A 16,136-nucleotide genomic window follows, 5' to 3' on the forward strand; every position below is an offset into this window, starting at 1 on the left:
TTACGTTCTTGACACTCTTAACTGATTCGTGATTGGTATATCACATAGCTCTATGCCACCAAGTTCTCGTAAAGTAGATGTTAAGCTATTCAAGTGGCCTTTAAACACCCAAAAAATATGGGATTGGTAGAATTTAAGCCAGTAACTCCAGGATTGAGGTCCAACGTTCAATCCTTAGATATGCCCAATCCCAACACGATAATAATAAGGTACTAATATAACTTAAAAAACAACCAATTGCACAAACATTTTTCTTTTACAAGCATGGACTAATACAAATATCTTGCATTCCAAACAATCTGTATTCAATGGTAATTTTCGACAAGAAAGATTTGAGTTCCTTTTTGATAGTCACTATGGTTTGACCATTTGCAGAGCAAACTCTGAAACGAGACAAAACATCAATTTCTCCTTCATATAGGCCTTGTTTTTAAGTCGCCAGTACGACTGGAAGAAAGGAACAAAGTTGATCTTTTGAAGATCCACAGTTGACCCATCAATCGTGTATTCTTTCTGAAAAAAGAAACTGCAATCATTATAAACATACTACAAATCAAGCGTTCAAGATATAGGCTACTAATAAGTTGTATTTTTTTATCACTGGGTGATAGAAGAAATATATTGTCCTTTAATACTTTTACTTAAATGGTGACCATACGAAATTAGGTATTTTAAGCCAAGTATAAGTACACATGAGTGTAGGATGAGTGGCGCGATCTTGTACTCTTGTGACTAAGGCATGTCCCTGAGACACAGCTGTTACTTGTATACAGCCAATGGCTACTACGGGACCTATATTTTTAATAGTCGAATCCAAACCACATTTTTGCCTTGCTATTGCCGAATTAGTCTAATCATCAGGATGGTACTGTGGAAAGTCGTAGTGCTTAATAATGCGGGCGTTAATCCACACCAGGGAGTATTGCATCCACAGATCATGCCTATAAATACAGGGTTATTCTAAATGATGGACCCATTTTTAATGCTTTATAATTTTTATACTATTAAACTTACCGCTATAAAATACACATCAAACGAAAAAGCAACTCAAAGAGTTTATGCCTTCCAAAGAAATATCATTTAACAAAATCGATCCAACAGAACTGTAGATTTAATTGTACAAAGTTAAAAAGTAATCTCCAACTTTTTTTACCACTAGCAATTCGGAGGTTACTTGACGTTTTTGCAAATAACTTTTAAATGGTGAGGAAATTGACCAAAGTGGAAGGTATTATTCCGAAATAGAATAAAATTTCCTACAATCTACTATTACGCATATCTTGAAAATACTCAATAAATGTAGCCTAAATTTGGCTTAAAATAAAAAAGTGTGAAATTTAATGTTTGCTATGTTTATTGTCTACATTGAAGACGGGGATTTTCAATTTATTTTCTTTTTTTTCAATTTTTGGTACCTTTCTTGAGTATTTTCAAGATATGCATAATAGTAGATTGTAGGAAATTTTATTCTATTTCGGAATATTACCTTCCACTTTGGTCGATTTCCTCACCATTTAAAAGTTATTTGCAAAAACGTCAAGTAACCTCCAAATTTCTAGTGGTAAAAAAAGTTGGAGATTACTTTTTAACTTTGTACAATTAAATCTACAGTTCTGTTGGATCGATTTTGTTAAGATGTGTCTTTGGAAGGCATAAACTCTTTGAGTTGATTTTTCATTTGATGTGTATTATATAGCGGCAAGTTTAATAGTATAAAAAATATAAAGCATTAAAAATGAGTCCAAAATTTAGAATAAACCTGTATACACAATTCGTGACCTCTAAGTAGCTGGATTATAGGACGACACCACGGTCCCAGTGGCTATATCCGTAGGTTACCATTATACAACTTCCAATCAAATGTATCAGTATTTTATATTCTTGTGGGATAAAATGAGTAAAAGGGGCAAACTGATCTAATGGTGGAATGCAGGCCTTCGACATTTGGTGTAAATCCCGCTATTAACCAATGACCATAGCTTTGGCATATAAGATATAGCCTGAACTAGTGTGGTCACTGGCAAGAGACGTCCTAGAATGTAAATGACTGGCATAGAAAGGTCAAATCATTTACTTTACCAGCACACCCCTAGCTTTACTTGAAACCTACAGAAGCCCTTGTTGAACAATTATACGTACCGGACGGAACGGGCAGGTGGTAGGAAGGTCGGTGCCGTTAGTAAAGTAGTCAAAGGAGTTTTCGTTGCGCTTTAGTAGATCACAGATGTTGGCTTTCTTAAATGTGAAATAATACTCGCAAGATGAGGGGTCTTCTTTAGACTTGCACCGGTACATCTCCATCACTATCTGAAAATAAGGTTTGGTTTGATTAAATAGCCTGAGCTATGTTTAGCTATGAAAAAAGCTGTTTACGACCTCAAATTGAAGACCAATAATGTTTTACATTTTAAATATATTTCTAAGAAAACTCAAATGTATATTTTAAATAATTAAAATTTGTAACTAGAATTTACTAGTTTTTACATACATTGTTGTTGTTTTTTTTTCACTAAAAGTATTCATGTACATATTTTTATACCCCTTCCTTTAGTTGTAAGAGCGTTTAATGTAGTAGAGGATAGTCTTAGAAAAAAATTTACAGAAAATTGTCAACGTTTTCTGGTTCAAACCTTCAATGAAAAACATTTGATGGAAGTGTTTTAAATGACGCATTTTTCATGAATATTTTAGAAATGTTATTAAGTATCAAAAGTTTTATTTCGTACTGTAGAGTATTCATTCCAATAAATTATTATAATATTGGTTAAACCGTATTTATAATTTTCTACCTAAATGGCGTTTTTTAACAGTCTGTAAAACTATTATTAGACATATTAAATACTTCATATTGATACTTCTTCATCCGGTAGCTCAAACCGTTTAGTTTACACTAATGGAAACAGCTGTGTTGATGTTTGTGCTAATGGACAACCTACTTATTCTTGTAAATAAACTCCAAGTTGGATTTTTCTATAAACACGTTTTTCGTCAAGAAAAGGCTAAGTGCGTAACTAAGTGAACTAAAGTCAGTGACTCGAGCATAACGGTTATTTAGGATGTCAAACACATAGTTCATTCTAAAAAAGTCTATTAACTAAAAAGAACTATAGATGCAGTCTCCATTGTAACAAGAGAAATGATGCACGTGTGGGCTGAAATAGAGTTAATCTTATGGACGTCTGTAGAGCAAGAAATGTTTGTCGTGTTGAATCTTACTAGAGCAATGTATAAACCTTTTCCGATGTCAGGAATTCAACAAAATAAATAGTTTTTGTACCTTTTCTCATTTTTTTATTTCATAACAAAAATCCACCATTATTGTATGAAAACCTGTTATATACTTACTGTGATCGGTTTGTCGAATTTTTCTTTGATGTTAATTTTGCCACTAAGCTCGTATTTGTTGAACCCACTTTTGCTGATCATGAGGTTCTTGAACTCTATCGGGGATGACTTGGGCTCTGGACATGGTTCCAATTTTTCAATCTGAGCTTGTAGTCGAGGCTGAAATCGGTTAGCATAAGTAAAAATTAAACTTTGAGCATTCGTTATTAGTATCTTAAGTATGTGTAAAGATAGTAGAAGCAAATTACATTTTTGTTGTTGTTTGGCTAAGTTGTTAATGCTCATGATAGAGTTTGTGGAACAACAACCTTTAATTGGGAAGACTACAATAATGTATTGAGTTGGTGAAAATAACAAAGGTAACTCGTCAGTAGAACAACGCACACAAAATAAAGTAACCTTATAACGTTGGTAAACACAAACAAAACCTATATATATATATATATATATATATATATATATATATATATATATTCAATATATTATTAAATATATTATTAAATCTATTATTGAACGCAAACTCGTGAAAGGTAACTATTTTAAAGATTAAATTTAACATTATATTAGATAGATACAGTTCATAATGTGCATGTCCATTTAAATTAAGCACATGGGGCTGTTTCTCTTAATATAATATATGAGTTATCTCAGTTAATATTAATTTACATTATTGTTTGCCTCAATATTATAATAATGTCATATTTGGACTATAAAAGTTCACTTTATTAACATAGCATATTTGAACGTGACCCATTGTGATTTTTTGTGTTTATTTGTATTGCCATTTTTATTTTAATACGCAGTAACTGTCCAAACCCTGGTCTCGTTAATACTGGGTCCAGAATAGATCACATTTTGGAATCGAATCAGTGATCATCAGATTTGGATTTGAGCAATATACCACTTTACAGTATATTAATAGCATGTAACTATAAACCTGAATATAGTTTAAATCCTAACCACTCATTAGAGTGATTTACCTAATTTATACACAAAACTGAGCAATCACATAAAATTTACTTCTACTAATTAAATTTGAGTTTAAGGGAACAAATATAATTTATTCTCAATCTCCTAGTAGCGCTAAATGCTGGGGGCAATATCACGGTGGTTGTCTAATGTAAGAGTGCTTTTTCAGCGGCAAACCAATCGGCACACCCACAACAGTTCCGGTCTGACGTCACGATCACAGACTATCGCTCGATCATCACGCTGCAATCTTCAGCCAAACGGGGGAATGGCACGGAATAAGTGCATTAGGTTGAATTGTTCATTTACACAATGTGATATATATGTTACAATGAACAACTCATTTAGTTTGTTACGAATATTTTGAGTTTATTTTAATGTTTTAACCTTTTCTGGCTAACAACATATCTTTTTAGGTTAAGGATCTAGATTATATGAAAATGCCTAAAGCACAGTGGTAGTTTCGTTCATAGTCAAATACTTTATTTTTTTAAACGCTTTGTTGGTACATATTATGGAATATTTAAATACAGTCCCTTGCTTGTGTATTAGTACTGAGTACCTCAAAAGAAAATGTTTGTGTAATTAATATATATTCTGGGCTTTCTTGAATAAAAGTGGTGGAATTAAGTTGAATATTTTTATTTGACGTATTTTTTTTAGAATGTCAAATTGAAATTGAAGCTAAAAATAATTGCCACAAATGTTTTATTGTAGTTTACGCAACGATTGCGTAAAGATAGTGTTAACGTCATGAATAAAAAATTTAAGGTGCGAGCCTTGGTGAAAGCCATGCAATAAAACATTGTACCAAACACTAGTTGCACCATTCAACAATTAAATTGGCCTGAACAGCTCATTAGTTTAAGTTTGATTCATTACAATTTTACTTCTTCTCTCTCAATCCTTGCACCTCATTGGTCCGTTACCCGTGTTGTTATGAGTGAAACTATGCTGTTAATAAAGGAAACAATACTGTTATATGAAACTTTTCAATTCTAAGAACTGTACTCAAACGGCTACTTAAAAAAACCGTCGTAGGTAAATATTTTTAATTAAAGCATAACATAATAGATATTTTTATTTCAATTCATGGCCCTATTCAGTGGTATTAAACTAAAATCAATAATTATATATGAAACTACAGTAGTTTGGTTTTACTAGTAAATTATTTTTATTATGATTTGTCACATCAATTCAATAAAGGAATCTATTCAGGTTCATAAAATACTCTTCAGATCTATACTATTTTAGTTATTAGGAGAGTAGTATTACACAATTGTCGTCAGTTTGTTGCTGAAGATACTCTTTCATCAACCCAGTACACATCAGCAAATAAAGAGTAATTCTTATGGAATAAACTAAAAACAAACAGTAGAAAATTAAAGCTTTGGACTGGTATCATGGAGATCAGAAATGTCCATCACAACCCATTCTAAGCGTCAAAACTATACAGGTTAAGAAACACAACTCAAATTATAAGTAACAAGATATACTGTTTAAGGACAACAAGCTCATAACTATTTGTTATGAATTATTTACTTTACTAGTAAACACGTTGCTCGAAATCGAGCAATTGCAAAGAAGTAAAGTAGTTATTTAAAAACAAATAAAAGTCATCATAATTTCCGATGAGTTTAAAAGACTTTGAATTTAAAAAGAAATAACAGCAATTAAATTATACTGCTGATCAAAATGTAAAAAATGTTGTTCTTCATAAGGATAACATAGGAACTTTAACAGCCACTGGGGCATAGCCCAAGGAACTTTTTCAAAAATGTAAGGCCAGTTTGCAAATCTACGTGACTCGCTCTTTCCAATGAGACGTCAATGGATAAAATCGGTTAAGAAATGGCGGAGGAGTTCAACCGACAAAGTTTCATGTAGCGTATTAATTATATAGATTGTCGAACAGCTGATATACATTTCATTGTTGTCTATAAGGTTTAGATTTATTGTGAATAAGACTCAACATGGAGTTTTCACACGCTCAAAGAGTATTTGTTGTAGGACAATACGATACGAAAAGTAAATTATTGGTTTTCTGGAAAGAATGCTTTGGAATTATGTTTCTACGTGTAATTCCAGTATTGAGTAAATTAACTATTAATATACTTGATAATGATTATTCAATCCGGATGTGTAGAAAAAGAATCGTAGGCCTGCAATGCATACTCATTGAGCTTGCAAATCCTCATGTTGAGTCTATTCTTAATGAATTCCCTGTAACACTAAACCGTGTATGTAACAATGCAATAATGTAAATCAGCTGATCAGAAATGAAGTAAATCATACAGGGGTGTACCTGATAAAAGCCTCTATTATTCTTAAACCGTGTATCTCAGTACTTGTCATTTAGGTTGCGTAAAAAACCCCTATATATCACCTTAAACCTGGAGTATAAGCTTTTGGTTAAACTATACCCTTACCATATTCTTCGTGATGGTACCCAATGGGCTCGCCCCATAAACTACGGTAACGGCAGCTAACCACACCGTACATGTCCTCATAGCCATGTTGTGTGAACGATGGAATGTTATTAGCCAAGTGACGTCACAGCTGACTCTGATGACCGTCCACAATGGCTTCGTTAGTCATCAGCCGATAACGGTCTAGATAACACTGATGATAGATCACTACCGACAAATGTGTGTTAATGCTGTTTGCTGTTCCATGAATGTGACCTCTCAGTAATAATATGTGTTCCAGATGTTAGGGTCTAGAAATAGTTATACGCTTGTAAAACCTTTAATTTGGTTTGGTTCATGTAAAGCTATTTACGGGACATAAACATAAACATAGTTAAGCTATAAATTAATAAAACATATATTAAGACGTGTTTTATTTTAATTGGAGACTACAATTACATTTACACCGAGTAGATAATGTTTGAAGTTGCTTTATATATCCAATTATTGCTTCATATTGCTAGTTAAGGCAAGATATTTAACATTGTAAAAGTCTAAAAACGTACTCGTTATATTAAATCGCAAAAATAGTGTTGTAGTTTATAAGTGATTCACAAGCTTATTAGTTTTTATTTCAACCAACAAACCAAGTTTCAGAACTTCTTTATAGTATTCGCGTTTTATCTCAAACATTTTAAGAATAATCCAGAACTTACATTTTCGTCTCCAATAATACAATCGTTTTTTTGAGAAGAAAAATAACAGTCTCCCTACGTACCGCAACGATTAATAGTAGGCCTATTTGTAAATGTAAAATGTTTGTTCGTGCGTTATATCCTTTGTGTTTTGAATGCTATTTGACGACTCTATAATGGATGAAGCATTCTTGTTTTATTACCAGACGATGCCTGAATGAATATGCGAACATGTCGTGAGTTTGACTACCAAACGTTGAACTATTGACGTACCTTATATGTACCTTTTGTGCCTAATATGTACCTATGTACCTTATATTTATCTAATTAAACAGCTCAGGGATTAAATCATGAATTCTAATGAAAAAATTTAACAATAACAAATAATCAGCAAAGGAAGATTTTTGTATTAGATTATGGTATTGGTTGTAAGTCCCTTGTAGTAAACAATGGTTTAAAATGTTGCACTATTTTCGGTTGGCAATATGTTGCCTAGTTTTATACACTGATGTGTATCAAATACAAGTGGATACCTTAAATATGCCAAAATTAAAAGTTATTAGCAGTAAATAATGAAGTTAAATTCTACCTCTTTAACTTAACGTTATTTAATTGTTTGATATCCATTAGACAATGGAAGTATCATGCGTGCTGATGTGAAATATTGTTCCCTTTAAGTATGTGTTGTTTTCAACAACCTTATCACTTTAAGTGGTAGCCAGTGATGTTGCCAAAGTCGATCTCCAGGACTTATTCGGAGCCACGTACAAGAACAATTAATTTCCTTCAGTCTTGGAACGTGGGGAGAAGCCTTTAATTGGATCTAAGTTTTAAAACTTATCTTCAAACTTGTTCAGATAATGGGGTTTCTAATATTTATTTTATAAAATTATTAATTTTTGAACGGAGCTAATTTATTTTATATTTATGTAACCGGTTAGCTTACAAAGAATTGGTTAAATTGACATAAAGTATGTGTTCTTATGATTTTATCAACTAATTTGTTCGAGGGCTGCTGTAAATTTGGTTATTAGTATATAAAAAATTGTTATTTACAAGTATCCATACAAGAACGTATTTATTCACTTGGTATTCTTGTACCTCGATGTTTAGTAGAAAAATTACAGATGGGGGGGGGGGGAGGATAAGAGTAAAAAATTGGAAGAATTGCATTATTGCACGTCTTAAGAAACTTAAAATGTTTACAAAAGCCAATCCTCTATAGCGAAAAATACAGATTTTTTAGACAAGTGCATTATTATTATAATGAATGCTAAGATCCTACTGATCGCGAAACGAAAATGCAATTAAATGTATTTTTGACAATTTATGCTGTAATAGTCTGCATATTTCACCACCTGAATTTTAATAGTGACTTTTAAATGTGTTTTTTTTTATTTTACCATAAGAAAGTTAAGTAATATCAAAAAATATCGTTTTTAGCAAAAGCAATCTATTTGGAAATCAGGGCCTGGTAATATATTCCCTGAACTATATAGTGATTTAGTTTGTAATACTGTTTTTAGCAACCAAAGTAAATAAATAGCAAACATATTTTATTTAAATAGTGACTAAGTATTAACTAATTTAACAAATAGTTATGATAACTATTTTTTATATTAAATATATATTAAAAATTTTCATAAACACAGTATAACGAAAAATAATAATAAGGATTTACCCACTAGTCATTACCATAACTCAAGGAATGTATGTTTACTAGTATACTGTATAGAACGTATTAGCCTAGGCTGTTCTAACTTCATAGTAATCATTCCTTAACTTCAGACATAAAGTTGTCTAGACAATTTTACATTCTTTGCATAACTGAAGAGGTACGTATATGTTATTCAGTCATGCAAATGATACTTATCTGAAAGAGCTCAAATATTTAGGAAAAACGTTTGACCAGATCTGGACACAGTGCAATGTAAAATAGTAATATATACTTAGCTAATTATTTGCTATGGATTCATTCAATTAAAAATATATAACTTTCAAATTACCATAAAAGTATCCCTTAATGGATGGGCTAGTTACATTAGTTAAGTATCTATTAATGTATGAGTTGGTTCTTAATGTTGGTAAGCGAGCTGGTCTAGTTGTTAGAGCGCGGGACTCCGGTTCCTGGGGTCCCGGGTTCAAACCCCGCCAAATCACCAATGGATTTTATCCATGTGATATTGCCGTGACTCCTAGGTCTGCCTAGCGTTCTAGGATAACAAAAATGTACGGGCTAGTAGTAATAGAACCTGCACCTTTACTGAATACCGTAATTCAATCAATAGGCAGTAGTGTGATATTACTGCTAGGTCAACTGAAGTGTCAAATTTAAGCGTAAATGTAATTTAAAATAGGCCTACTTTGTACGATTTGTTATAAAACAATAATTACTCAAAATAAAAATAGCTTATCAATTGAAAAACAAAACATTATTATACATATAAAAATGTAAAAAAAAACATGTTTATTGTCACAAATATGATTACATAAATCATAAAAAGGCCGATAATGTTTTCGAGTGTTTATTGAGCAGAAAAACAACTTGCAGCAATCAAGTAAATGGTTCTACTGGGTCCTCCCAATCAGTTCAATTGCTTGTTTCTTTGGTGGCGCGTTCACGTACCTCTGTGTCCAGTTAAAGCAATATCTATAAATTACAGTATTTCATTAGAACAGAGATCAATGTTAGGGTGAAGCTTTCCAACATGGTTTTAGTGGTGATTGCTAATATAGAAACAGTTATCTTTGCCCAAGAGACATTTATTCCATTGAAAGTAAAAGAGAATATTAGGTAATGGAAGTATTTTGACATATCAGAATGTTTAGACATATCATGTTTCTCCTCCTTAATTATATTTGTGTTTACCTCTTTAACAAATTAATATAATATTATCTTACGAGACTCTTATCAGAATCATTACTATTATTATTAGTAAGCGGCATTACTATATTTTGTTGGCAAACCAGGCATTAGGTATAGTGTCAGGCAAATGATATTCAGTGAATACGTTGCACTATTGTAAAGAAATTTTGAAAATTCAATTTATAGGAGGAAAGGTTAATTTCTGAAATTTTACTTTTAATCCTTAACACGATAGGTAATTATACTATGTAAGCTAGGAAATAATTAATATTTAATAAACTGAAACTATAAAAATAAACTACAAATTCTTAGAAGATAAAACTAGGTGATAAGCATGTATACGTTAGGTTTTAAGCGGAGTTGGTAGAGAAATCCTTGACTAAATTGAATTTAAAAACTCTTTGATTTATCTGATTAGCTAGTTAAGATTAAAATAAAAATAAAAGCAAGTAGACAATTCTAGTGAAACATTTCTTTTGTAATTCATTTTTATTAGTTTATTTCACTCAACGATTGGACATTTTTCAATAAGACTAAAAATCTAGCCTGATTTTCGTAAGATAACTTTTAATATTCCTATCCAAAAAATAATAAATTTAAAGAATATCTATTAAAACTAAAATTTAATCACAGATCTTCTTGAGTAATACTACGTTTTGTGATAAAAATATAACGATGCAGTGTCGTTTCATATTATGTTGTGAGAAAGAGAAATAAATGCTTCTTAATATTCAAATGAATACTAGAACTGGATGCACACAAAAAAGGTGTGTCTGTCTTGCAAAGTTTGCGGACGTCGTAGTGCAATAAATATTTCATTTCTATGTTTAAAGATTGATTTTATGATAATATTTTGTATGGAAACTATGAAATTTAGTCTGATATGTCCAAATAATTTAAAACGGAATAACACACGTATAAGTGTGTTTAATACGTTTGACTTATGTGTAGTTTTCAAATGGGAAATACTTAAAAATACTTCTTCAATAATAATAATTCAGAGTAAAAATAACCGTAAGCTAAAATTTTTCTTGCATGCAATATAATATTTTATGTAGTTATTTAGATTAATGATGCATAAAAGTATTGATCATATTACATTTTATTTAGTATATTGCATACATTTATACTTGCATACACACTATTTTATGGTGAGCTAATGCAAAATAATCATTGGTTTGTAAAAGTCTGATACACATGAACATGAAAAGTTACGTTTAAAATGGCGTGTTTTATAACATGTGTTAGTTTGATGAATATATTTACTGATATTGTTATCGATGTATACACAAACAGCATAGATACGAAAAAAAATATTTTCCCTGAAAGTTCTTCCCAGAGAGACATTGTTGCCAATGTCATGATCAACTGTAAACTAAACACATATCATTACTGATAATGGAATTACGTATTAAATTATATTCCCAACGTAATTAAAACCTGAAATATTTACCTATTGGGAATCGTAACGCCTAGTACAAGTTCGTGCTCCTACATTGCCACACCCTGTATTACATGCGAGGGTTTAACACAGGTGTTCAACCAAATTATATCTTCCTGAGAAACATAGCTTTCAAATGATTGCATACGGATTACTAGGTACTTTATTAATTCCTAGCGCTCAGGAAAGTCAAAGTGCGTATTTATGTATCGTCATAGTTTAACAAATTACATTTTCTATAATTAATTAACTAGTATTTCCTGCAGTTGGATTTTATTCAGATGACTCGATGTAAACTTAATTAATACCCCCGACGGATCAAACCTGCAGACTAAGCGAATTTCCATTTTTCTGAATTGATTTTAAATTAAATCTACTTAAATAACCTTAGGTTTAACAGGTAAGTGCCTAGGTTTGCTGCTACAGGTAAGCTAATAGAATGGAGTGTTTTTGTAAACATGTTAGTAGTTTGATATAAACTAAATAAAGTTGCCAAGTTTGATCAAAATAATTCCATAAACAAGCGAACTACAACGGTTTACAATATTCTCCGTAAAAATTACATGGGAATTTTAAATTTGTAATTTTTGAATTTTCTCCGTAACCAATAACCGCACGAAAATATTTTGGTGTACTACTATTTGTTTGTTAAGCTCTTTAAAATGGTTCAGAGAGAAATTGGGAAATTTTGTGTTTTAAGGGTCATAAATGATAAAACCCAAATTTTACCCCATAAAACCAATTTTACCCCATAAAACCACCCGTAAAACCCTGCCTTACACCACATCATCAAAATATGGCAAAAAATACTCCTGTTATCGCGTTTACGAACGTATATATAAATACAATTTAGATTCTAAGTAATATGTTTAATAAACAATGATCCAAAACTTGACTTGACAGTAAATAAAGTAACATCAGACTTAATAAATAAATATATAAATAGATAAATAATTTAAATAAATTCATAAAGTTATGAAGCAAAATCTTAACACGTTTGGTAATTAAAATAAATTGATTTATAATCTCTTTTTGACTCAACATATTTGATTTTATTTTGTCACCGCAGTTATCACTAAACGTGACACACTGTTTGTCTTTGGTTACTACTGTGCTTCCGTAATAATTATTGCATTTCTCATTGTATTTAAAAATATACAGAGACACTTTAAGATAAAATGGACTTAACAGATAAGAACAATTACCCTTTTATCAAACAAATTTCACATTATGTGCCTAAAACACACACAGAATCGCCCAAGATAAAATTTTTTAATGTTTTCCCGCAATTTTTGGAGTTGCCGGGTTAAATATTTTAGATTTTCCCATAAACTCCAGCCTGTTCCGAACTACCATATAAACATTTACTGAGTCGTTCGTATGGTTCCGAATAGTAAATGTATGTTACACTTTGTTTTCCACTAAAGCCGGTTATTGCTTTGTATAGTGGGTCCATAGAAATGTTCAGTAAGATATTAAGAAATATAATAAAACTAGCTGTTTGCCCGTTCTACGTACGGGAATCTTGTAGTAAGTTGAAACCTTATATTCAGAACAGGAGTTGGTTTGCATATTTAGTGTGCATTTTTCCAGTTATGCTGTTAAAACTACTACTGTATAGGAATACATATAAACCTTCGCAAATACAATATCTGACAGTTTCAAAGCCAAAACGAATGCTTCGCAATTAAATGTCACCCGATCGTGTTAGTCCATATATTATATCTAATGATAAAAGGACTTGCTTTATAGATATATGAAGCATAGCCCTAAGGTAGGCCTGTAATTGAAAGTTACTTTTCACACTGAAAATACCACCTCAACCTCACTACTGCACACTTTATTCGGGTTGAAATTTTCATTAACAAAGGTGATCTTGTCTTTTCCACGAAACACTGAGAAATAAAGACATTAATGTGTTACCAACAGACATACACACACAAATACAGAATTGAATTAAGGGATTTGCTACGCTTTAACCAAAGCAAAGTAGTCTACAAACAAAATAATTATTTGAAAGTTTTGATATTGTCATAAAATTTTATGATAATGGATTTTTCAAACTGTGAAATTGGTGTAAATCCTTTGGAAAATAAATAAGTAAGTAAATAAATACACAGTCTACAAAACATTTATACGTTAACAACGCCAAGCTTTAAAAAATCATGATGGTTTGCTAAAAAAATCTTTCACTAATGTTTGATCATTTTCATAGGATAAACTAACATTTTGGAGTCCAGACAGAAAACGCAAAAATTATACAGTAAGACATCAAATAAATTTAATAAGAAATTAGGTGCAGCACTAACGATAACTATAGTTGTAAATAGTGATGTGTTTGTACGTAAAAATGATTCTTACTGCTACCACCGGTTCTAAGGAAAAGTAGCAGTACCATAAACCAACGTTTACATTTATGAAAAGAACTATAGTACTTAAGAACAATTCAAACTGTCCATGTAATCAACCTGTATTATTTGTGTTAATCCGTTGGCAAATATATAAATAAATAAATACACAGGCCACAAAACATGTAACATTTATGTTAACAACGTAAAGCTTTAAAAACTCCCTATGGTTTTCTCAAAAAATCTTTCACTTGATGTGGTGCAGTACCGTAGTTATAATAATCTCACTTGGTTTTTTTTTAAGTTTTCGAAAATCAAAGTTATTTCCCATTAATAGCATTATTTGTAAGCAACGTTTAATGTTAACATATTAATGACAGTTTGAAGAAACCACCTTTATCCAAACAAAGGTTTCTTATAAAATATTACGTAATCTCTAATCGATAATCGATACATATATCTAGCAAACATTCGGAGGAAATGTGACAGAAAACTCACAAATCTGGGGTTTTGGACGTTTGTAGTTTTACTTCCTAAGTAGAAAAAATGTACCGATATCGTTGTCGAAATGTGAGTAAGTAGAAACAAAAAATGACATTTTGAAAAAACGAGTTTAGCTACATCTGTAAGTTAAACCTCTGTTACGATCACAGTGAAATCAGAAAGTTCTTCCAAAATCGCAGCAACATCCACGATCATCCACTGCAGTTGTGATTTTTTACTTTGCACTTTACACAACTGTCCTTGAAGGGCCATAAATGAGTGCGGAAACCTTTTTGTAAGCATTGGTGACGACGATTTAAAAAAAATTAAGTTTCCCAGCACTAACTAATACAACACTGATTCACGGTATTTTCCCCGGTTATAAAAACTCAAGAACACTCGTTGCACTTGCGATTACTTAAACAGGTTAAGTAAGGCACAACGTTTCTAATCTCACTTGGTTTGGATGTGCTAACAAAACTTGATCGGAAATGGTTGCGGTATTTGTAAACAACTGTTAATGTAAACATATCAGTGACAGCTAGAAGTGAGAACTAATCCAAACAGCTGATCGTTATTTCATAAAATGTAATAGGAAACATTGGGAGAAAATTTGACAAAAATCAAACAAAATTGGGTTTTTGATGGTTCGTTATTTTGTTTTCAAAGAAGCGAGGCCATGTTTTTATAGCCCAAGACACTCTCACCAATCCAGTAAATACAGAAAAATGATTAGAACCTTGATCGGTACTCTAGTTTCCTAGGAGTAGGCCGCGTAAACAATTTGGCGTTACAGACAGAGTCACAGAATGGACAGACAGATATACAGACAGAAATTGAGATAAGACTCGTTTCGGCTTTCTTAGGCTATGAAACGTAAAAATGACCAAAAACTGCATGATTCTAAGCAATGTACAGACAAAACTGTAATTTTATTTATATAGATATATGAGCATCAGCTGGTCAACTAAATGGTTATTTGAAATTGTAATATTTGTTTTAAAAACAGTTCATAATTTTTTTGACCTTTGTAAATTAAATATATAACTCTATTTACAAAATAACATAGATGTACACTAAAGAATATAATAAAAAGGAATAATGATTTTAAAATATTCCATATAGGCTTACTACTAACGGAAGCTGTCTACATTTTAACTACAATAAACAGGATCTACGGATATAGAATACATACGGTTAGATATAATGTGATTTTCGTAGCTAGATGTGGGAGAATGAAAGTTCAGTGACATCAGAATCGACTTTTATGATGCCAATTACTCAGTAATGGTAAAGCTTGACGGCTCCATTTAGGGGAATAATGGCTTTGTTGCTGAAAATATTGTGCAATCAGGGAAACATCAAAATCTTCTCAAAGCATTTCACTGACATGTTCTTTATGGTTGAAGTCACTGTATCCTCTGAACACCACTTATTTCTTCATTAGTTACATACTATATTTTATCATCGTCGTTTTCATCTTATAATGTATCAGTTTTTACTTTGTTGTACTAAACCTTATCTTTTTTGTAAAAGAGTGTTTTGCACTTATAATAAAAAAACTGACGACTTACCTAGCTC

At 31.4% G+C, this 16,136-nt stretch overlaps 1 protein-coding gene across 1 annotated transcript; it reads right to left on the reverse strand.

The window, feature by feature from the left end:
* Window positions 1-284: 284 nt before the first annotated feature.
* LOC128989172 (uncharacterized) lies at window positions 285-6,830 on the reverse strand. The gene is made up of 4 exons (XM_054411042.1): window positions 6,744-6,830; window positions 3,346-3,504; window positions 2,140-2,307; window positions 285-513 (listed from the first exon to the last, which is right to left on the reverse strand). The coding sequence occupies exons 1-4, from the start codon at window positions 6,828-6,830 to the stop codon at window positions 355-357; spliced, it is 573 nt and encodes a 190-aa protein (XP_054267017.1). The 3' UTR covers window positions 285-354.
* Window positions 6,831-16,136: the final 9,306 nt, after the last annotated feature.

Source organism: Macrosteles quadrilineatus, unplaced genomic scaffold (genome assembly GCF_028750875.1).
Source record: "Macrosteles quadrilineatus isolate MER2022 unplaced genomic scaffold, UCM_ALF_1.0 Scaffold_3__2_contigs__length_128488019, whole genome shotgun sequence".
Lineage (NCBI taxonomy): Eukaryota > Metazoa > Arthropoda > Insecta > Hemiptera > Cicadellidae > Macrosteles > Macrosteles quadrilineatus.

Bases quoted from the DNA above. Each gene is read 5' to 3' on its own strand.
- LOC128989172 (XM_054411042.1), bottom strand. From the start codon at position 6,830: ATGGCTATGAGGACATGTACGGTGTGGTTAGCTGCCGTTACCGTAGTT. The intron at 2,308-3,345 runs GTAAGTATATAA...CCTTATTTTCAG, and splicing joins AATTCGACAAACCGATCACA to ATAGTGATGGAGATGTACCG. The intron at 514-2,139 runs GTACGTATAATT...TTCTTTTTTCAG, and splicing joins CCACCTGCCCGTTCCGTCCG to AAAGAATACACGATTGATGG.